Raw genomic sequence first — 23,729 nt, forward strand, 5'->3', positions numbered from 1 at the left:
CTGGTGCAGGGTATAGAATGTGGATCCTTTCCAATGCTCAATTCCTTTGCTTTTGTCTTTTTTGCTTGCTTTCGCCCACAAGGGCCTGCAAGTGGATACTATTTAGGGTTACCTGGCGGCACTGTCCATATTTAAGTGCTCGTCTGAGGAATGTTCTTATTTTAAGATCCCTTTGATTTCTCAGTTTCTAAAAGGGCTAACGAATGTGTTTCCACCGTCGCCTTTCCAGGTGCGGGATGGGATTTGAATTTGGTTTTAAAGTTCCTAATGGGAGCTCCGTTTGAGCCCTTTAAAAATATCGCCAACGATGCACAACTTTTCATCGAACTGTCCGGCTGTCGTACCACTGACAATAATAAGCCACCTGCATCTACAGCACCATCAAAGCCTGGATGATGACAAATTGGCCTTGCCTCAACGGATGCAAGACTGAGCTCATGATCTTTGGATCACACCAGGCAAGAGCTAAGCTAGACACAGCATACACCACCTTTAAGATCAAAAACACTAATGGAAGGGTCTCTGATAAGGTCAAGACACTAGGTGTCTACCTGCAAGCATCCTTGGGAGCGTAAGCCCACGTAACATATCTGAAAGATAATTGCAGATACCACCAAAAACTGCCCAGCCGCATCAGGCCATTACTGAGTAAACAAAACAGCACCATTATCGCCAGAGCCACAATCTTATCCAGACTGGACTACGAGAATGCACTACTTATGGGGGCCAATAGAAAATGCATCAAAGAATGTCGGGTCATACAGAACAATGCAGTAAGGACAATTACCAAGAAAAAAAGGGAGGACCATATTACAGAAGACAGAAAGTCCCTTCATTGGTTATCCCTGGAAGACCGGATCACCTTTAAGGCAATGACCATTGTCCATCACTGTATATATGGATCCGCACCCATATACCTAAAATAAATAAATAAATAAATAAAAAAACTAAAAAAACAAATAACCACATACAAACCTTGTTTGTGAAAGTAACTCGCTCCAAAAAAAAACGTGGATTTGGACGAGCATTCCTTACCAAAGCGGCATCTAAGTGGAACGAGCTCCCAAACAGCCCAAGACTAGAATCTAACTACCTATACTTTAGGATGAAACTGAAGACACTGTTTTTCAAATAAAGGACCTGCATCAATACTAATGTCCATGTAATCTACTCAGAACCAGTAATCTTACTCTACTGTCCCGTCACTTTTCTGTTGTCCTTGTCTTCATGTAATGCACCCTGATGCCTGCGGGCTTCGGCGATATAAAAATAAATAAAATATGTTTTAGCAATTAAATTCACATACAAGTTCTCAAAATTCTATACATATGCTTCCAAGTACAGTTCTCTAATCTTTTTACAAACTCAGAGAGGTAGTGGACGTTGTATATATAAAGTTAAGGTTTATTTCAACGACACATGCTCTTTATAAACAGTCCAATGCATTTCTATTCCGGGGACCATCTTGAGGCACCAGAATCTACAGAAAAATTAAATACAAAATTAATATAACTTTTAAATTCATAAATTCAGGTATTTCTTCATCTCTATTTTGTGTTATGAAACAATGCACTCTTTTTACCTGCCTGTTGTACCCATCTTTGTGTATATCCATCTTTGTAGTTGAATGTTTGGAAGCTACAATTGCTTTTTGTCCTAGTTATCACCTTTTGTAGTCTTAAGATCTGTCTTCCATACCTCCAATGTAGATGAATCTTTTACCCCTGTTACTGGGTCCCTGCCAAGGCGATCAAATCTCTTCTGGATCACATTTTTAAAAACACTACTTTTTCTTGAACCTCTTGTGCAGCAAGATAGTCTTGCCTTTTTTTTTTTTTACTGCAACTGCTGCTGTATTCTGTCCTTACCCATTTGCTAAATATCTTGCCTCCCACAGACTCCGATTGTTCTCCTGCAGCATTTCGACATTGGGCTTCTTTATTCTCAAGTACATTAATAATGGTCTTCTTGCAACGTGGATAGTTAAAAAATAATTTCTATTCCAAGATTTTGTTTTACACACATTCATGCTTGTGCACCTAGCTACTTGTACACTCTGCATGCCTTTTTTGCATGAATACCCAAAAATATACACAGATCACACAGAAAGAAGCAGCTCAGGGATAATGGTACCACTTAAATAAACAGTCTTACTGGTGCTTAGTAACACTAACTTTAGTCCTTAACAAGCTGTCAGTCCCTACAGGTCACAGCTATGAACTACCCCATCTCAAACACTTACTGAGTAGGATAGACCGGAGGATCCTATTCTCGATTTCCCTATGATAATAAGGCACTGACACATGCCCCACTTGCGCAAACTCAGAAGAGTGCCTAACTAACCCATTACAACAGGTAGCCTCCCTTTCATAGTAGCGCTTTGTCCACCATCTTGTTTAAACAGGAATTGCGCCAACATAACACTGAGTCCCTCCACCATTCCCCGTTTGGCTAAACTCGCACTGTTTTGTCCCTCTTATCGAATTTCCTGTTGCCATTAACTCCATCCTCATCATATCTTGCACTCTGTTTCTTTCCCTGCTCGCATGCATCTACATGTCTATATCCTCCCCCGTCGCTTCTTGAATCCCTTGAGACCTATTTGAGCCAGTCACTGACTCCACTCTGTGACTCAAAGGTTCTCAAATATTTGAAACATGTTCTACTAGTTGTATTGTGGATAGTATATGCCCAATATCTGTTGCCATTTTCTTTGGGCAACACATTTCGTGGACGAGCTAGTGGGGAGAAAGCGTGTAAAGTCGGTATTTATTCAATCCTGTGTCTCAAGATAACTAATGCAAAGCATCCCATTCTCCAACTCTCTTCCATCGTCCCTTAAAAAATGACTACGTTTTATGTAAGTCTGGTGTATGGCTGGGAGGTCCAGCTAGGTGAATGTACACTATTACAGGCCCTATGGTTAAGCTCATTATAGGCTCATTATAGATGGGGTACCTTCAGTGTGGTGCATTGTAGCATCTCTCTTTTACCCCATTATTGTCTGTGGGCCAATCACGGCTCTTAAGCCACTCTTCTGGTTTCCATTGGGTTTGTAGCTAGCTTTGTTTCAAAGTGCCTCCTCTTAACGGGGAATGGCACGCATTATAGTTCTGAAATTGCATGTTACATGTTGATACCCTACCTTGTGTCTCTTACGGCCTGATATACCTTGCCGGCATTTATTTATTTATTTGAAATACTGCTCTGTCTTCTGTGGTGGTTAGAAATCTTCCCACTAGGTGCAAATTCATTGAGGAGATTTTTGCCCAGCCCTCTGCCCTATTTAATTCATCCAAACACCCCTTGGAAGTCTGTGTGCAGTTTCAAACTGTTAAAAGTGCAGTCCTCACCATACCAATTCCTTCAGGTTTCTGGTCGGATCTAAAACTCGAGACTCAACATTACACTATAAAGCTTCCACGTTTTAGCAGTTGAAACCTCAATTTTAGCAGAGCAGTCTACAAATCACCAATTTTTTAGTTTCCCCTTATCCAATCCAAACAGCATTTTGTCTTCCTTTTCTGGGAATTGACAAGTCATATAAGAGTGGCTGGGAATATGGAGTTAGTTTGCCCTTATAAATCTCCTCTGCCAATGTTTAACATCATTCAAGGTTTTCACTTGCTTATCATGTCTATTGGTAGGTCTAGGTATACGAGAATTTGTCAGCTCTACTGGATAAAGGTTCTCCTTTTAGTTGCCTAGCGTACTATTTTTTTCTTTTTTGGAAAACCTAAGAAAATTGCAACAAGATCTGTCTGGGATAGTTGGTTCCTTGCTTTCTCTTTCTCACTCATTAAGCATTGTCTGTCTTCCTTTTAGAATGCGATGTCTGGATTTCCTATTTAAAAATATTGCTCCACCAATGCGCGGGTACTATTGTTAAATTGGTTTTCCAGTTCCTCCCTAACTCCTCTTATCCCTCGTTGTTGGCCCTGAATTTGCACTCAAGCGTCTTTTTGTTTTTTTTCCATAGTCTGTTCATGCCAGCTTTTTAGGGCATTGAAAACTTGGTAAGTGTCTTTTAAACTATCTCTGCAGCTATTTGGTGGTCTTAAAAGTCTACTTTTGTCTCCAACAGGGATAATCTTGACACAAAGGCTACCACAAGGCTTTTACTTCTCCAGTTTCACACAGGAATTTCTGCTGGTCTTTGATGTCGGATATGGAAGACTTCGGAGGCGACTGGAGGTCCACAAAGGTCGGTGCTCTCCATATATTTCTTTTTTTTTTTCTCTACTTTTTAGGGTCTGGTGAGGGGTTATCAGTTTATTTCCCGAGACCCCCACTCCCTCCCTATGGGCAAATGGTCATGCTGATGGAAGGCTGATTAAAGGATGCTGCTGAATTGTCAGGAAGGAGATGCAGGCCTAAACTACTTCTGCTCTTAGCACAGTTCTCGAATCTCGTAAATGGAGCCTTGAAGCAAATAAATGTCAAGCATGGATCCCATATGCTAAATGCACTTTACCAGCTTTCAGTCATGGAAACTTTCAAGTATTTTGAATTGCAATATGCTTATATGTTCATAGCTGTTGAAGGTATTCTGCCTGGACCAAAACCTTCTTCTCCAAGCAGCTATGCCAGACAATCCTTTGTTATCTCCGCTAATATCTGTGACTGTATCCGACCCAGGTGATGGGTATAGCTCACTACTGAGCTATTGCCCATTCTGTATAGTACACTGCATTTCACTGCTTGCAGCCTCACTCTTGGTTACAAAGGATCTGGCTAACCATTCCAAACTGTTTCTGAAGCTCCAGTTCTTCCAAAGCCTATTTTCCTACTTTTATATGGTGCTGTAGTGTAAAAATGGGAAACAATAGATGAGTATCTTTTGAGGTCTAATCAAGTTAACCAGCCTCCTGGTTGCAGTAGGCCTCTCAATAGATGGATGCTTTCCATCTTGAAAGACCTGTAAGTGAGTTAAACGTTAAGATCTTTCAAGTGTATCGCTGGTCTCCCTTTGTCTTTCCTCTTTACTAGGATGACATTGCTAAGAAACTGTCCCGCTCTGGGAAGGCAGACACTTTTGCATTCTTCCTCATCTACTCTTGTACCGCCTCGTTCTGCAACATCCGTTCCTCCTCCTCCAGGAAGCAGGACATGAGAGCGTAGGTTGTTCTTGCTTTGGCTCAACGTAGGATCCTGAATGGGAACCTTAGACAGTCTGAAGAACCTATGAATTCCCAGCAACCGAACCTATGCAGGAATCTTGCTAAGCACTGGTCTTCCTCCTAGTAGTGGCTAAAAAGTGGCACTGCCAACCTGAGACTGGTGGTTCATGATTTTGGCCTCTCCAGTCTTTCTCTGACACCTTATCCACAGGTTAAGAATAGGATACTGTGGTAGTCTTGGCTCTGTTTGAAGCTCCTGCTACCCTCCTAGAAACCTTGATTTTGGGAGCACCTTGAAAGACCAGACCATGCTTAACCCTCCCAAAATACTTTGTGCCAAACACTTTTTTGGGGGGGTTGGCCTTGTCTTCGGCCGTATACATACACGCAATTCTGTTCTTCTCCTTGATGGATGAATCTCCAGAAAGGGACACACTGCCTTATCAGTGCCCTGGCAATATATCAGAAGCATAGGTATGCTCAAGTGCAATTTTCACAGGTGCAGAGACCGCCATTGCGTCCAGCCAAGGGCAGTGAACAAACCGAAAAAGAGGCACAGAAGAAAAAAGAAGAGAGGTGGATAGTGTGTTCAAAGTCACAAACGCAGAGAGGCAGATGCTTTAAGCTACTAAGTGGGTGGTACGAGGAGCGCGTCCCATACTCACCAAACTGTACCACACTTTCTCCTCACTTGCCCACTCGCGCTAGCAACAAGTTTTTAACAGGAAACTGAGTCCAGGTAAGCCGAGCACCGAGCTCCCAAGCGGACCAGAGCAATCAATCGCAGAGTGTAGAAAGCAAACAGAGCAGCAGCAGGGAGGTAAAATCCAAGTCCGGCAAAGTCCTGTGCCACACTTTCACTTGGCCACTTGTGTTTCTTGTTCCCTCCCTCTGTCCTGTGGGCGTTTTGAAACAGTATGTACTTGCTGTATAAGCGCCTAACAAGCGAACAATAAATAAGATAAATAAATGAGTTAAGTAACCTGGTGTGTTCATCAGTTAATCTGGGAATCACAGTATTATTTGATTGATTTACCTTTGCCTTGTTTAGCTAAAATTATGGAGGAGTTACTGATCTAATTTAAGAGCCTCTTAAACCGTGTCCAGTTGATACTGTACACACTCCACTTCCTTCCTTCCCCCTTTCTCCCAACTCCTTCCTTGCTTCTTTCCACCATTTCCCTCCTGCCTTCGCTGTCTTCTATCCCTCTTTTCTGTCTGGTTTTACCCTCACTCTGCCTGCCTCCCAGAAATGAAACCTTTATTTTCTGTTTTTATTTCTTGCTAGATGAGCTACACAATGGCTGTGTAACACTTTGTGAAAAGGAAACTGCGAAGGTCAAGGAACCACCAAGAAGCTGCCCAGGCCAGCTCTGAACATGTGCCTCCTAAAGGATCTTTTACAGACTTAAGGCAAAGGATGTTTGCAGAAATGAACAGGTATACATTTAAGAACATTAAGGAGTACAAGTAAGCCTCTCACAAATGCTTCCCTGCCCCCTCTTTCCCTGGAGAGTCCCGGCTAAAAATAGACATGTGACACAGCACACCTTTTCGTTAGGAGATAAAGTGGCGATAAATGACATTTACGGATTTCAGAATCAAGTAAATCTAAGAAACCTCTGCCAAATTAAGTTGCCATTAAAAATAAGATTTTCTTCTGTTTTCTGATGGTGTGCTTTTGCAATGGTTGAGTTTTGGCTGGCTTCTATAACCATTGTGGAACATCTGAGTAGGGGAACATGAACTACTTTTAACCGTGAAGATAATCGGGTGTCTTTCAAAAGGGTAGGCCGATACCATGTAATAGGTAAGTACTGTGAGTATCTCATGCAGTGGAACACAGCAAAATACCAAGAACCTTCTTTACAAGTAGTGTGTTCACAATATAACTCACAGTATTTCGAATTCCTGCCTTTGTCCTTCTCTATCTAATTACGGATTTGGTTACAGAAACCCAGAAAAACTGCTTTCCTTTGTGTGGAGATGGCTACCTCCAAACAAATGCATTAATGGAAGATATTTAGCCATGCTGTGATAACTCATGGTCCTAGTAGACTCTAAAATGAGGAATAACTGGGTCCATCTGACTAAATCATGGAAACCATTACCACATAGTCGCAGCATGCAGTAATGGCAATTCAGTTTGGCAGTGTTACCAGATGCAGTACTGCCAAACTCGTAATGAGACCCGAAGGAGCAATAGATTAACATGAAAACAAGCAGAGGTGAAACCCCACATGTGAAGGGCCAATACATGAACTGAGAGCAGTGATGCCAAGAGCGGTGGGGTCTCAATCTTTGACGTTTATCCAAAGCAAAATTTGATATATGATTGATAGAATAACTGGGGTGGATGGGTAAGGGAAAAACGTGCTCTGAAAATTCAAAGGATCACTTAATATTTCTATGCTCGTTTAATGATGTCCAATCCCTCCTCACCCTGCACAATTTCCATATATGTTTGCTGTTGTATCATGACTCTTAAGTTCTTCATATATTCCGTTCTTATTGCATTTGTTTACTTAGGAATAGTTGAGTAGTACAGTCATGGAATCTAATTTACCTGCCTGTAAACGTTTTTTTTTGCCTAGACATCTGTCTAGTTGAGGTCTGTGTTTCTGGTAGCAACAGGACATAAGAAGCCTGGCTTCCAGGCATCTTGACAGCCTTGGCTATGTGTCTGTCGCACTGATGTTTGCTTAGATGTGTATGTCTGGGTCGGTATGTGGGCGAGTACGCAGGCAACAGGCCTGAGGCTATTCAGGCAGCAAAGCAGCAGCCTCAACACCTGCTCCTTCACCCCTGCAACTGGTGGGGAAGAGGTGCTGCTGGAGGACGGAAACGCTAGCAACGGTAAACCAATAAAACACAAAATGCTGCTTACCCCTTTAACAGGTACAAGAAAGAAGATAGAGCAAAATGAATGGAGCCACTGAGAGTGGAGGAGGAGATACAGAGGCGGGGTGCACCGCGATCCAGGTGCCTGTTGGATGGCAGAGGCAAGAAGTACAGGACACTGTTGTCTACATAAGGTATGAAGGAGACTCCGTTTAAGTCAAGTCAAAATTGATTTGTTTCGACTGATGGGCACAAAATCAAATCATAACTAAATGTTTCATTCAAAGATTTTCAGATTACTCAAAATTGTCGTATATGTTCTTTAAGTTATGCAGAAAAGTTTTCCGGGAGCTTTTAAAGTAGAATTGTTCCCGTGAACTAATGCGAGTTAATATATATAGATCTTTATAGAATCTTTGGCAGAGATGATGAAAAAAAGAACATTATGGTGGGGGGCATCATGCTCTTTGTAACAGGAGGTTTGCACACTTAACCAAATAATGATCTTGGCTTTGTTAAAGATCCCTGCACACTTTACTTGAGCGGTGAAAGCTTCTGTAAAAAAAAAAACATGTATTCTCAAATAGCTTGCTTTGTTAAAAGTGGCTTTACTTAAATCATTTTGTGCACTTCACTGTGCTCTTTTGCATTGCGCAGCACACTTCATTACTGAGATCTGTGCTTTACATAAACACCTTTTATGGACTTTACTAGAAAACACTGCACGCCTCAGAGCTATGTGCTTTACTGACGCGTAAGACTCATTAAATTCAAGAACGTAACTAAAGGAAACCCAACTTTATCAAATAACTGTTAGTGAAACTTTGCTTTATTAGAAAGCGTTGTCTAGGTAATAAAGTAAACTGCGTGCTTAATTGAAGAACTCTACAAAGTGCGCAGGAAGCGGTCATAAAGTGTTTAGAAATAATAATATGCTCTTCTGAAGAACTGTGCACTGTACTAAAATTGGCATTTTAATAAGTAATTATTTGTTGTCTTTTAAAGAACTGTATGCTTCGTTAGTGAACTGCCATTTTGGATTAAATGTCTGTGCACTTTAGTAAAGAACCCGGGGTACTCTACTAAAGAACTCTGTATATATAATTTTTTAAATATTTTAAAAATTTACTTTGGTAAAATAATTCTTAGCACTTCATTGAAAAACAGGGTGCTTTTCAGTACTCCACAGACTTTATTAAAGGTTATGTGCTTTTTTTTACAGACCTTTTGTGTGCTTTACTTAAAAACATTGTGTGCCTTGCTAAGGAACTTTGCAGACTTTATTAGACAATTTTGTATGCTTTATTAAATAAGATGGCTCTGTTTCATACAGTATTCTGTTCTTTATTAAAGCTAATTGTCTGTTAGAAAATTGTACAATCTTTTTGAAAGAACTCCTCTCACTTTATTAAAGAACCCTAATTTCTGATGTTTGTCAATCTCCTTAGAATCACATGATGTGTATATAGTCCGACATCTAGTGGTAATCGCAGAGTATTGCATCTTTCTTTCGAAGATCGAAAGTGGACATCCACATGGGCGTGACTGTAACACTATTCCTAACATGACGCGTAGTGTACCCAAAATCCCTCATGCGTCGAGGTCCCTCAGAATGTTTTTTTCCACCCAACTAGTTGGTCGCCTTATGCATAGCTCGCAAGAGCTAATATTGGTCAATGTTACTTTGTCCCACGACCTACGGTCTTCTAGTCTCCTGACTACTTCTTTTTGACGACTGCCTCGTGGACTTCCTGCCGCCGAAGACATCCACTACTGCTCGGCGACTGGTGTACTGATCAACGTCTGTCGACCGCGTGGCCTCGGCCCTCCGGGCTGGCCCTTACAGTAGGGAGAGTGGGGCTCTGGGTTTATTCTTTTTCAAGAATGTGTTTCCTTTTCCCTTCTCTTTCCCTATTTTGTCTGGCTGCCATCTACCTCTGCTATGGAGAGGATGCCCTTTAAATTGTGTCCGTCGTGTAACAGCAAATCCCTTGGAAGGACACCCATCGCAGTTGCAATAGGTGTCTACCTCGAGACCACGACAAGCTTTCTTGTAAGTCCTGCAAGCTCTTTCGTCCCGACCTGCCAGCCACGGCGACAAGGGCACACGCAACACCGAAGCCCAAACACACAACCCCTAAGGCCTCCTTAACAGACACATTGAAGAAACAAATAATGCCAAAAGGCCAGCCGAAAACTTCGACGGTGTCTTCCGAACCTTGTGGTACAGCGGCCTCCACGCAACAGTCATCTCGGCATGCGACTGGGCTGTCCTCTCACAAGGCCGTTCCCCACATAAAACACTCTGTCGCTGACATGCCGTCCAAGAGCGCGCAAACACCCAAGGCTTCGGCGGAGACGTCAACCGCGACGGTGCCAGAAGGCGCGTCGAGACCTGGCATTCAGCCGCCAAAAATAAGCGAGAGTCTCGCGACTTATTTCGGCAGCGGCAGAACACAGGGGCATTCCCTCTCATCGAGTGACGTATTCTGAAGCCCCCCAGCCTCTCTCAAAGGCTTTTCAGGAGAATCTCATCCTTCTGACCAGCCTTTTCCACCTCCGGACCGTTCTGCATCTTCGGTGTGACAAGCACTGTAACTAAGCTTTGAGAATTCTTGTACTGCTGCGCCCAGCTGCCCATGGGCTTGGTGCGCATTATCAAATTAATAAACAAACAAACTAGGCAAAGCTTTGAGAATTATATGGACAAGATGGCCCAATTTATACATTTCTCAGATAAATATATTACTCCCAAGAGACCTAGGGATGAGGACTCCTGGCCCATTCCACAAAAATTGCAAAAGCTTTCCCTTTCCTACACAAGTCCGCCAAGAGGAGGTCTTTGATTACTCAGAACAGGAGGATACATATGAGGACAATCCTTTTGATTGGGACACAGCTGACCAGGACATGGACTGGGATCAGGATCAGTCAGCAGATCAGGGGCCGTGGCTTTCACACACACATACCCCTGACCCGGACAATATTTGTCTGGATCCACCTTCTTCACCTCAACAAAGGCAGTCATCACCTGTGGATGACCAAATGTTATTTAATACCATTCTAAAGAGAGCCGCATATCATTTTGAAATCACTACACATGAGTTAGCCCCTGTTGCTGACTTTGTTGAAAATATTCTCAAGGAGAAGCCTCCCACTAGTCAGGCTATTCCATTACTTAATTCAATAAAGAAACGCCTAGTTCCTTCTTTGTCACCATCCCTCACAAGGGCAGTGAACCCTTGGGTTGAGAAATTGTTCCGCCCCTCTCATCCATGTATATACGAGGTCATGCCACACTGGACTCCCTGGTTGTTCCAACCACTAGAAAGAGGGCAGGGTTTCCTCTATCCACAGCAGAAGCTCCCCCGGATAAAGATTGCAAAACACTTCATGCCCTAGGGAAACTTACTTCTGTGGCCTATTCTACCAGAATAGCTAACAATACGACTCTCCTTGCTAGTAACAGCAGTGTCCAATGGGGCCTGCTCCAGAAAGGCCTTCAAGAGGTCCCAGAGCCCATGTGATCACGCTTGCTGGTGGTCGTGACTGAGGGCAGGCAGGTGCCCATAATCTATTCAAGAACACTCTAGACGTTGCTGAGATTGCTGGACGTACTCTAGCCCAGGGGACTCTTCTTAAGAGACAGGCCTGACTGAAGAGCTCAGGCTTCAAACCAGAGACTCGGGCCTCTCTGATTAACAAACCTGTAGAAGAAGCCAACTTATTTGGCAAGACTGTCGACGACACCCTGGAAACTGCTAAGAGTGAGCATGAGACGCTGAATTCACTCAGCCTGATCACGCCCAAGCCCTTCCACCAGCGAGGGGGCTCAAATTCTTGCCGTTCCTTTCGTGGTCAATCTTTCTCCCAGTCTTCCAGTGGTCAATTTATCCCATGGTCCTCTGGCCAAGGCTCATCTGGTAACAGCCAATATCAGCAGAGAGGTCAACGTAGAGGCAAGGGTAGAGGCAGGAACTCTACACCTCAGTGATTCGCCGGTTCGGGTCTCCTCTCATGCCTCCACGGTCGGAGGACGCTTGTCATTCGTTCACGTATGGGAGGGGATCACATCAGACCAGTGGGTGTTAAAGACTGTCACCCACGGTTACTGCTTCTGGTTCCACCGGCCACCTCGATACCACCCACCAAAGAGCAGACGCCTATCACCAGCACACCTGCAAATCCTGCTGGAAGAGGTGCAGATACTGTGAAAAACTGCGCCGAAGAAGTCGTCCCCGTTCACCAGGTAAACAAGGGTATGTATTCAGTATGATGAAGCCCCCCTGATCTGGGTGGATGATAGATGGCAAAAAGGGAGCCAACCGGAGTGCCAGTGCCTTGGCGTATATTTTGACATCGCAATTTATAAGTGAGAGCGGGCGGTATGAGCTGCATTGCGAGTGGGATTTACCAGATTTAAGTAATACTGTAATTGTGGCTTCGCGGAGTGAAGGGGGAAATACACCGGCCTCCACCGATTCCTCCCAGAGAGCCATCGGGTGAGGGAGCAATAGTAGTTTATAACGCTTATAAAATTCAACTGGGATACAATCCGAGCCAGAGGCCCTCCCAGAGGATAAGGAGTCCACCGCATCAGAGAGCTCCTCAAGTGTAAGTGGGGAATCAAGGGAACCTGCGGTCTCCGGAGAGAGAGTCGACAAAGGAAAGGTATCAAGAAAGGAATCGATCTCCGTCGCTGGCACCTCGTCAGAGTTGGAATATAGGGTTTCGTAGAATGTAAAAAATTCCGTATTTATGTCCTGTGAGGTGACAGCCAGGGAGCCGTCATGTCTCTCAATCCAAAGTATATGCGGGGACCCCGTCTCGTGACGGATAAGTCGCGCCAGAAATCGGCCCGGGCGCTCACCCTCCCCGTATCTCCTCGCCATGCCAGGATTATCTAAAAAATTTTGTTCGCGCTCCGCAAGGGATCGGAACGTATCCAGCTCCACCCCGATATCCACCAGGGTACCCGGAGTGGAGTGGAGTGGAGTGGAGTGAAGTGAGGATTTAGCCTCAAGGATCGATAATTTAGATTGCTCTCGGCGAGGTCTCTACGGATCGACTTAAGGACACCATTCTCCTTCGACAGTGCTATCCCTCTGATATAAACCTTAAAGGACTCCCATAGAGTGGCCTGCGATGTTACCGAGCCTGTGTTTGTCTCAAAGAACTCCTCAATAGATACCTTGAGCTCGGAACAAAACTCTGGGTCCAGAAGGGAGAGAGGCTTCAACCTCCAACGTAGAGTACGGCCGGGATCCGGCCCCCAATCTATGGTGACGGTCACAGGAGAGTGGTCAGACCGGGTTCTGGGGAGGATCATTAGCTGTATGACATTCTTAACCAATTCGTTGGAGATCACCCATCTATCAATACGGGAATAGGAATCGTGGACTGAAGAGTAGAAAGAATAAACGCGGGAATCCGGGTAGAAGAACTTCCATGCATCAACCATGGCGAGACGGGGTAGGGATGATAGTGCAGCATAGGCTGCCCTGGAAAGTTGACGGGGCCTGGACCCAGATCTGTCGAGGGCTATATAAAAAATTGTGTTGAAATCACCCCCCCCAGAGGATGGGGACAAGGGGGAAGCCATCGAGAAGGGAAGTGACCTGTACATAGAAATCTCGGTCATCTATATTAGGACCATTAATGTTCAGCAGGACTATCTCCTTATTTTGAAGTGTGACATGAAGCAGTACATATCTGCCTTGAGGGTCTATTTGTGAGGAGATAAGAGTGAACTTGAGACTCTTATGAATGAGAGTCATGACCCCACGGCTTTGGGAAGAGAAATCGGTGGAGAATCTGTGGGGGCCCCATGATTTGGCAAATCTCATACACTGTTCCATGCGGGCATGTGTCGCCTGTAAAAAAAAGAACCTTGGACCCATGACGCTCAGCCTGCAGCTGGAGCTGCCTCATCTTTTTGTAATTACCCAACCCCCGTACATTCCAGCTCATGAAAGTCAGGTCACTCCCAGACATTGATGCAGGGGTGATTGTATCAGAGAAAATGTCAATAACCAATGGGCCAGTTTAGCAGCCCTGCAGTAAGAGTCATTGAGTACCACCTCGCGGTCCGTCCTTGCTGCCAACGCCAAGCTTTTTGTAACATAACCCCCAACATGTCCCACCCCCATCCAGATCCCTCCCCCAAACAGAGGGATGGCAATCCCAAAACTCCTCAACCAAAACCAAACCAAAGGCATCAGCGCCTGGGGGCCTGTAGGCCGGATTGGCCGCGTCTCTCCGGGCAGCGGCAGGTCCAAGTGAAACAAAAGGTGCCGACAGTGGGAGTTTGCACGTAACTTGGACGGAGATCTTGCACATGTTGACGTGGCACATATTCGTAAAAATGAAACAATCTAAGCAGGTCACAGAATAGAAAACCAGTGTGACTCCAGTACAGGGAGATGGCCGGGCCTGGGCCCTCCCCGACGGGGCTGAAGGATAGCTGTAGAGCCAATAACAGAGGGGGGGGGGATCAGCATGGGAAATGTTCGTCCAGGAACTTGGAGGCCTCTTCTGGAAGTGTGAAGAACAACACCCGGTTGGCATGTTCTATGCGAAGTTTGGCGGGGTAGAGCATGGCGTATTTAATTGAGTGGTCACGCAGCCTGCGCTTTACCGCTAGGAAAGTCTTGCGTTCACACTGGACGGCCATCGAGAAGTCTGGGTAAAGATGGATCCTTGCGCCACCCAGTAAGAGCTCACCCTTGAGTCTCGCGGCCGTGAGGAGGGCATCGCGGTCACAAAAATTCTGCACATGGGCTATGATGGGCCGAGGAGGAGCACCAGGCTTGGGTTTAGCCGTCAGGGCTCGGTGTGCACGCTCTATGATGAATGGCGGGGAGAGTTTGGGTGAATCGAGGAGTGCCAGTAATGTGTGTTCGACAAAGTCTTCCATTGATTCATGGACCTCATTCTCAGGAACACCGATAATATGGAGGTTATTGCGTCTTGATCGGGATTCCAAGTCCTCGTTCTTCTTTTCCACATCAAGGACTCGGTTGGATAGAGCGATGACCTCAGAGCGCAGGGTACCCAATGCATCCTCAGCGGAGCCCACCCTTGTCTCGACCTCCGCCACCTGGCTATCTGTCCTCTCAATGTGGGCCTTGATAGAGGATATAGTGCCGTTCATGTCATCTAGTTTGGAGTGGAGTGCGGTGAAGCCCTCCCGGATAAAGTCCATCATGTTTTGAGACTCCGGTGCTGTGGCGGATGATGGCGCAGTGGGAGCCTGCTCGATGGTTTCCTCTGGCGATCTCACCGGCGTCTTCGCAAACATATTGATGGAGCTCTGTTTCTTTGCGGCCCCCTTGGTCATCCTGGCGATGTTGGAGTTCCAATGGAGTAAGGGGGGGGGGGAAACCCAGCAGCTCAAGAAAGGAAGGTGGGGGGAACTCAGACCGTGCGACACGCAGGGCAGTATGCAAGGCGTGATGTAGAGCAGGAGATTTTCCAGGGGGGGCCAGCGACTGTGGACCCGTATATGTGAGGCTTGTTGCTGCCGGTGCAGTCCGTGGAGGTTCAGCCTGCCCCAGGTGGCGTGGAAGGCGCAGTCCGAAGACCTCGGGTGTAGATGACGTAGAGGCTAAAAGTGGTGGTGCCCAGTGGCCGCTATGAGAACAGTGATCCAGATATGGTTATCCAAGTGAGTCTGTAGGAGGGGTGGGGAAGAGCACCACCTGGCCCTGTATACCGCCGATTAAATGGACAGGCTGTGGCTCAGAACCAGCAATGTAGGACGTACCAGGCCCCGGGAGTCCCCACGCCAGGAGACCCCCCAAAGTAGAGATGTGGGTGGCTGGCGTGGCCCAGAGCACCCCAAGTCAATTACACAAATGCAGGCCAATCAGTGGAGCAGGGGGACACCTGGGTGAAGTGAATCCAGGGCAGAGTCGACTGTGTCGGGCGGAGGAACCAGCATCTAACGCATGCCCCGTATGATCCAGAGTCGGGCACCGCCAGCGCTCAGGCCACGGAGCGACCCAGGGGGGGGAGTGAAGCGGCACCCCCCCTCCACGCACCACGTACCTTATTGGGCCCAGGGCCCTGCAATGTGCGTCCGCGGGGGAGCGCGGCACCAGGTGTACAGGGGTGCGCCACAGCTCAACCCCCTTCTCCGGAGTCTCCTTGAGGGGTGCAGGGGGAGGGCCCCCAACAGTTGGCCCCCCGGCGAGCACGACCACGGTCTAGGAAGGGCCGGGCCGTGGCAGCGCTGAGGACGCCCTCCGAGGCGGCGTTGGATCGTGCCGCAGCCGTATGTGCCACCCCCCCTCGGCGGCAGGGAGCGGCCACAGGAAGAATGCAGGATCAGGGCTCCGGGGGAGGCCTCCTCAAGCGGCGAGCCTCAGCAGGGGTGGGTGGGGATCCTCGCTGGAGTGAATGGCGGCACTGGCGTGCATAGAGGCCCGGCACGTCCGGGACGTTGGTGCAAAGCCGCTTCGCAGGTGGGGGGAGGGGCACAGGGATATCGGGATGTCGGGGCCCCCGACACCGTTCCGCGTCGGGATTCGGGCCAGATGAAGCCCGGATCATCAGTGACCAAGTCGTGCCCTTCAAAGTCGAGTGGAGATGCGCACAGAAAATACCTAAGGTTCATGATAGAGGACACCCACTATGAGTTCAAGGTTCTTCGCTTTGGCATTGCCTCAGCTCCACAGGTGTTCACGAAGGTACTGGCGATAGTAGCTGCTCATCTGTGCAGGCAGTCCATCCCAGTCTATCCTTACCTTGACGACTGGCCAATAACAGGGGATTTGTACGGAACATGCCTAACAAATACCCATAAGACGGTAGATCTCCCCTTCAGCCTAGGGTTCTCGATCAACGAGAAAAAGTCCAGTCTAGACCCCAGCCAACACAAACAGTTTTTGGGGGCTCTAATTTGGACCAAGAATGACCTTGTCTTTCCCTCCAATGAGAGGGTTCAAAACATGCTGTTACAGATCCCTCACTATGTAGCCAGTCACAAGGTGACTGTACGCAAAGCCATGCAACTGTTGGGGATGATGGCCTCCTGCATCTACCTAGTTCCACACGCACACCTGCGCATGAGTCCCATGTAAGAGTGGCTCTCGAGCTAATGGTGTCAGGCTAGCGCACAATGGGACGATCTAGTGGTTATCTCGGCAGCCCTCCTTCAGTCTCTGCAATGGTGTTCAAGGGAAAACATCCTGCAAGGGAAGACCTTCACCACCCCCGCAGTAGAAGCCACTCTCGCCACAGATGCATTTCTGACGGGGTGGGGAACTCCCCTTCTTCATCAGATGAGGCACGGCGTGGGGTCCCCAGCAGTAGCATCCAACCACATAAACTTGTTGGAACTGCTAGCAGTGTTCAAGGCCCTGAAGACTTTCCAAACTCGCCTCCCGGGGAAGACAGTTCTAGTCCTCACGGACAGTACTACGGCCATGTATTACTTAAACAAACACAGGGGCACTCGCTCTCTAGGGCTGTCCAAACTGAGCCAGAACATATGGAAATGGGCTCTCAAAACACAAGATGTTCCTCCTGTCACAACACATTGTAGGGGAACTCCATCTTCTGGTGGATGTACTCCGCAGAGACTTCCCCTTGCCCGTAGAGCACGAGTGGTGACTACACAATGACATTGATCCCAACATCTTCGCAGACTGGGGCTTCCCAGAGATTGACTTTTTCGCAACTCTGGAGAATGCACAATGCCCAGATTACGCCTCCAGGTACCCTCAGAACCACTCCAGGGGGAACAGTCTCTGGTTAATATGGTCAGGGAAATTTATCTACGCTTTTCCCCTGATTCACCTGCTCAACAGGATAGAACACAAGATGTGCCAAGAGCTAGTCAGGATGATTCTGGTGGCCCCGATGTGGGCCCGCCAACCTTGGTTCTCCCATCTCATGGCAATGTCAGTCTCCCCTCCCAGGAAGCTGCCATGCCCTTACTACATGCTGTCACAAGACCAGGGGGGAGACACTACATCCATGCCCTCAAACTCTCAATTTAGCAGCTTGGCTTCTGAGGTCATAGAGTTCGGGCACCTCCAACTCCCTCAAAGATGTATGGACATACTCTGGAAAGCATGGAAACCTAACACCAGGAATTTCTACTCCAGCAAATGGAAACACTTTGTCATCTGGTATAATGACAAAGGGATCAATTCTGTTGAATGCATACCAAGATATACTGTTCTGTACCTAACCCTCCTTAGATTCAGGTCTGGTTTTCAATTCACTCAAGGTCCTCTTAGCTGCGCTTTCTTAATTTTTTTCATTTATTATTCAGTTTAACACACTTTTTAACAATTTCCGTTATACATTCATCAAACATCTGATAAAATCTACTAAATTTCTTCAAATTCCTCCTTAGCAGCAGATTTGAGGCTGCTACGGTAGCCATTTTACAACCAGTGGATCTGGACAGTTACATTTCCTTTCAGCATACGCCACATCCCAGACTAAAGTTTTGTGGTGGAATATTCCAGTAATTCAAGCATTTATGGAAGGGGTAAAAAGGCTTCATCCCTGTATTTCCAACCCAGCTCCCGGGTGGGACCTGAATGTTGTACTTACCAAACTAATGGGGCCTCCCTTTGAACCAATGCACAAGGCTAGCCTTAAAGCACTCACCTACAATATCGCCTTCCTGGTGGCGATCACTCCGATAAGTAGAGTTAGTGAACTGCAGGCCCTTTGAGTTCGGGACCCATTCGTCACGATTCACAAAGATAAGGTGGCCCTGCGCACTCACCCACGATTTGCACCTACATTTATTTCAAAGTTCCATGTAAACCAGTCCCTAGAACTACCCACCTTTTTCCAGAACCCCACTAACGTGGCAGAAAGAAGCCTCCACACACTAGATGTGAGGAGAGCGGTTATCTATTATCTGGAAAAGACAAAGCCACTAAGAAAAACAAAACCAGTTTTTCGTTTGTGGCAGGTGGTAGAGAAGGGGACCATGTCTCTAAAATCAGCTATTTCAAAGTGGATTGTAAACTGCATCACACTTTACTACTCTTGCCAAGAGAGATCTGCCCTTCACGCCTAGGGCACACTACTCGGAGGCACAGGGGCTACCATAGCATTCATTGCAAATGTTCCTCTTGAGTCAATTTGTAAAGCAGCAACCTGGAGTTCTATACACACCTTTACACAACACTATTGCCTAGGTACACACTCTGGGTCTGATTCTCAGGTGGGACAAGCGGTGCTAAGACATCTCTTTGACACTGTTCCTTCACATACCCCACCACCATCTCGGGGTACTGCTCCGCTAGTCTGTGCACAGCATGTGATTCTAAGCAGATTCACAAGCATCAGGAGACCTGCATTACTCACCGTAATCGCATTTCTGATGATTGTATCTGCTTAGATTCACACCCGCCCACCCTTCCTCCCCCTCATTGAGTAGAAGGAACCTAGACCTCTTACACTTACTCTGTTCTGTACTCGCTCACACCGACTATAAGGCTCCCTACACAGCAGAAAACACACAACCAGAGGGACCTCGACGCGTGATATTTTGGGTACACTACAGGTCCCGTTAGGGATAGTGTTACAGTCATGCCCATGTCGACATCCACTTTCGATTTTCGAAAGAAAGATGCAATACTGCGCGATTACCACTAGATGTCGGACTATATACACATCATGTGATTCTAAGGAGATTGACAAACATCAGAAATTAGGGTTCTTTAATAAAGTGAGAGGAGTTCTTTCAAAAAGATTGTACTATATGCACAGCCTGTGAATCTAAGCAGATACATTTATCAGAAATGCTATTACGGTGAGTAATGCATGTCATCTTTATTGAAGAACTTTTTTCTCTTTAACAGAGCTTTTCCTGCTTTATAAGAACGAATGTGTGTGGTTTATTAAATAACTTTTTGGTTTTTCCCAAAGAACTTTGTTTCATAGATCTTATATGTGACTTGGGTTAAGACTGTGTGTGTATTTATTAAGAGATTTGTATGCACTAATTTGCACAACTGTATGCACGTGACTACCACAGACTGACAGGATGTCTCCCCATCTCTCCCCCGAATATGTTCTGCTCTCTTTATTGCAATGCTGTTGCTGTCTAGCTAGGTTTCTGCTATCAATTGTGCTATATAAATGACCTCCATATATCCATGAATACTCCTACGTTCCGTCCCCTTTCCTCCATACTTATGGGACATCTCTCCGTCCTGTGGGACGGGACCGGAGCACTTTGTAAAAAGCATCCACATTTTTTTCAAAAATGTGTCCCTCTCTTTCCTGCGCGGGGCCCGGCACGTGGCCGTAACCCCGCCCACCTTGGCTCCGCCCTGCGCATCGCCCATCAGTCCTTTTCTCCGCACGATCCTTGGAAGATTTTCTTCCCTTTTTCCCCTCTCTGGCTCTTGCTAGCGTTCGTTTACTAGTCTGTCTATGTCTTTTTAAACTAGATTTTACAGACTGTTCATTGTGTCACAGTCGCTTCGCGAGGGCGGATCCCCATCCTCTTTGTTTACAGTGTTTGGATCCGGAACACCGTTGGGACTCCTGTTTTTACTGTGACCCCCTTTCGGTCCAGGCACTTCAACGTCGGTTGGGGCGGTGGGAGGAGGTGTTTCGGACAGACTCCTCCTTCGTATTTTCAGGCGTTCATTGGCGAGAAGAAGAAACGCCCAGTAAGTTCTTTAATTTTCAGAGCACCCTGGCCGGGGGATACCTTCCCGGGTTCCTCTAGAGCCGGGAGGGGCGTTGTTCGCTCTGTTACCGGGGTTCGCCCTGAGGTGCCTGTCAGGCCTAAGAATTCTACCAGAGTTTCTCCGAGGGTCTCCTTAAGGGGCCTGTGAACACCGGAGTACGCTCCGAGGCCCCTTCTGGTGGGGGCTGTTTGTAGACCCAGTTCTACTGAGTCGTGGGGTACCGGAGCTTGCTCTGAGGCCGCTCTTTCGGCTTCCCTCAAAAACAAAACCGGGGTACGCCCCGAGGTCTTGGCTGGGCTTGAGGTTACCGAACGGATGTTCGAGGCCCGTGCTGATAAGGCTTCTACCGGGCCTAGGTCCGAGGTCCCTCGTACAGAGGCTAAGGAAACCAACAGTTCTGAGGGGCCGGGCAAGGCCCTGTCGGTGACGGCGCACCGTTCCCGCTCTTGTGGTGACACCAGATCTGTTGAGGGGGCAAAGAAGAAAGTTTCTTCTTTTACCAGCAGTGCCGAGGCTCTTCCTTCGAAGGCTCAGCTGGCGGTTGGTATGTCGCAGAAACATTCCAGGCCTCCTAGTACCGGCTCTGCCGAGGTTCCTTACGTTAAGGCTAAAATTAAGACCCCTGATCCATCGACGGGGACCCCTGCCTCACTTCCTCACGTGCCGCAGTTCCCCTCAGATGAGGACAAAATGGCGGCCGTTCCCGCCACGACCACGGCGGCCATTTTAGGTACTACAACTACGCCATCGGCCCCTGGTGTAGGGTTCGGTCCTTCGGGTGAACCCAAGGTCCCTTGTGCGCATCCTTACCGGCCGGTTTATGATTGGAATGCCCGGATGCCTCTTCCGCACAATGGGCGGCTCCCTTGATTTATGTGGATATGTCGGCGGAGGGGCCGGTGTGGCACCCTTCCCCATTACGTCCCTGGATTTGTCCACCTCATGAGAGGCCTCCTCAGGTTCCGAAAAACAATCTCCTGAGGACGCTTTTTTCGGTAAATTTCAAGCGCTTATGCGCACCGACCCCATGAGGGAATATTTCAAAGGGCTTTTCAAAGAGATATGTCCACCCGCGCCTCCGGCTTCGCCCGTTCTGACGGTGGTTCCGCCGGCGACTCCCTTGCCCGTGGTGCCTTCCCCTGCGCTTCCGCCTGTGCCACCATTGTCCCCAGTGGACAAGGCAGTGCCTGACACGTTTCAGCAGGATCCTGACCTGTCAGATGACCCTTAAGGTGATCAGGAAAACGAGGACCTGCCCCGCTCTACCAGAGTTTTCCAGGACCGGGTACTGGACATGATGAGCTTCTTAGATGTTCCGGTGCCCGAGGCACCTGCTCCGCAGGAGGGCGTGCTTTCTGGGGCGTTCACCTTGTCTCCTTTGGAGCGTATCGGCCTGTTCTTGCAGAAGGACGTTCTGGCCGAGGTCCGAAGAGTTTGGGAAAAGCCACACTCGGGACTTTGTGTTAATAAAAAGATTGACGCGAGGTACAGGCTACATTCCTCACAAGAAGTGGCCTTGTCATCTTATCCGCCTCCCTCCTCCACAGTGGTGGCTGCGGCCACGTTGCAATCCAGACCTGCAGCATCCTCCTCTGCGACGGCTACTCAGGTCTTTTGAAAGGAGGACAAGCTCCTGGACTCTCTAGGGAGGAAAATCTTTGCCAATTCGGCCTTGCAGCTCAGGCAGGCCAATGCAGAATTGATTTTGGCGGGAGCTAACATGCGGATGTGGAGAGGTCTGTCGGAGTTTGAGGAGCACATTCCGGTCGAGAAGCTGGAGGATTTCAGAGGAGGCCTTTCCGATGCCAGGGTCTTAGCCCAGGATCTCCTGGAGGCTGCGGCTCATCACGTAGACACCTCGGCTCGGGGTCTGATGCTTGGGGTTGATACCTCGCGGCAAGCATGGCTACATGCCACTAAGTTCTCGAAGGAGGTGCAAGACAAGGTTCTGGACCTTCCATTTGATGGTAAGGAGCTTTTTCACTCTTCTACTGATGTAGAACTCACCAAAACCAAAGACAGCACTCAGACGGCCAAATCATTGTCTGTTCTGGTCAAATCTCCCTTCAAGGCTCAAAGGCCGTTGTCGCAAGGTCGACCTTCCTCTGGTTTTAGGGGCTTCCTCGACCGCAAAAATCGCAGAGTGGATACTCTTGCAGGGAATAACCGCCGTAGGCAACAGCGTACGCGGTATTTCTCGCGCTTCTCAGCCTCCTCATCAGGTTCAGGGGGCACCGCCACCGATAAACCTGCCAAATGAGAGTTTTCCGCGCTCGCACGAGACCCCGGTGGGAGGACGCATTGCGTCTCATTGGGAGGTGTGGCAGGCCATCGCAGAAGACAGATGGGTCTTGTCAGTCGCTCGAGCGGGTTTCTGCTTACCTTTACCCCCTACCCCACCCCGCAACCCTCCCTTTCAGCCGTCGGGCTCACCCTCCCTCAAGGCCGAGGTTCAGAAACTGCTGCTCCTCAGAGCTGTGGAACCCGTTACCCTTGGGGATAGAGGGGAGGGCTTCTACTCCCGGCTGTTTACGGTGCCCAAACCCAACCAGGCTGGCCTGCGCACCATCCTAGACCTTTCCCAGTTCAATCTTTCCCTACCCCAAGAGAAATTCAAGATCACGCCTGGCCAGATTCGCTCCTCGTTGCAGGCGGGCGACTGGCTCAGCGTGGTGGATCTTCAGGATGCGTACATGCATATCCTGATTTGGAATCCACACAGGAGATACCTCCGATTCTCTTTGGGAGAGGAGCACTTCCAGTTTCGCGTGCTTCCTTTTGGCCTCAGCTCGGCACCGCGTGTCTTCACGAAGATGATGTCTGTGATGGCGGCCTATCTTCTTCTCCAGGGTATCCATGTGTATCCGTACTTGGATGATGGCTCCTACGCAGCCCTTGTCCGTTGACAGCAGCGGGCAACCTCCAGTCTCTCCTTCAGCTCCTGTTCCATCTTGGGCTGTCGGTGAACTGGCGGAAATCCTCCATGACGGTTTCACAGCACCTGATCTTCCTGGGTTTTCGTTGGAACACGATCGACTGCAGAGTGTATCTGACCGGGGACAGAATGGCGGATCTGTTGGCCACGTGTCAGATG

The 23,729-nt window shown here is 47.8% G+C and overlaps 1 protein-coding gene across 1 annotated transcript in view; it reads left to right on the plus strand.

Annotated features, from left to right (window-relative positions):
* Positions 1 to 23,729, plus strand: part of MBD6 (methyl-CpG binding domain protein 6) — a 489,030-nt gene that overhangs the window by 157,562 nt on the left and 307,739 nt on the right. Inside the window, exons 2-4 of the mRNA XM_069653591.1 lie at positions 4,085 to 4,204; positions 6,409 to 6,560; positions 8,019 to 8,155. Of these exons, the coding sequence (XP_069509692.1) occupies positions 8,043 to 8,155 (113 nt within the window). The 5' untranslated portion in view covers positions 4,085 to 4,204; positions 6,409 to 6,560; positions 8,019 to 8,042. The remainder of the gene's footprint in view (positions 1 to 4,084; positions 4,205 to 6,408; positions 6,561 to 8,018; positions 8,156 to 23,729) is intronic.

This window comes from Ambystoma mexicanum, chromosome 3q (assembly GCF_040938575.1).
Source record: "Ambystoma mexicanum isolate Mex_15411 chromosome 3q, UKY_AmexF1_1, whole genome shotgun sequence".
NCBI lineage: Eukaryota > Metazoa > Chordata > Amphibia > Caudata > Ambystomatidae > Ambystoma > Ambystoma mexicanum.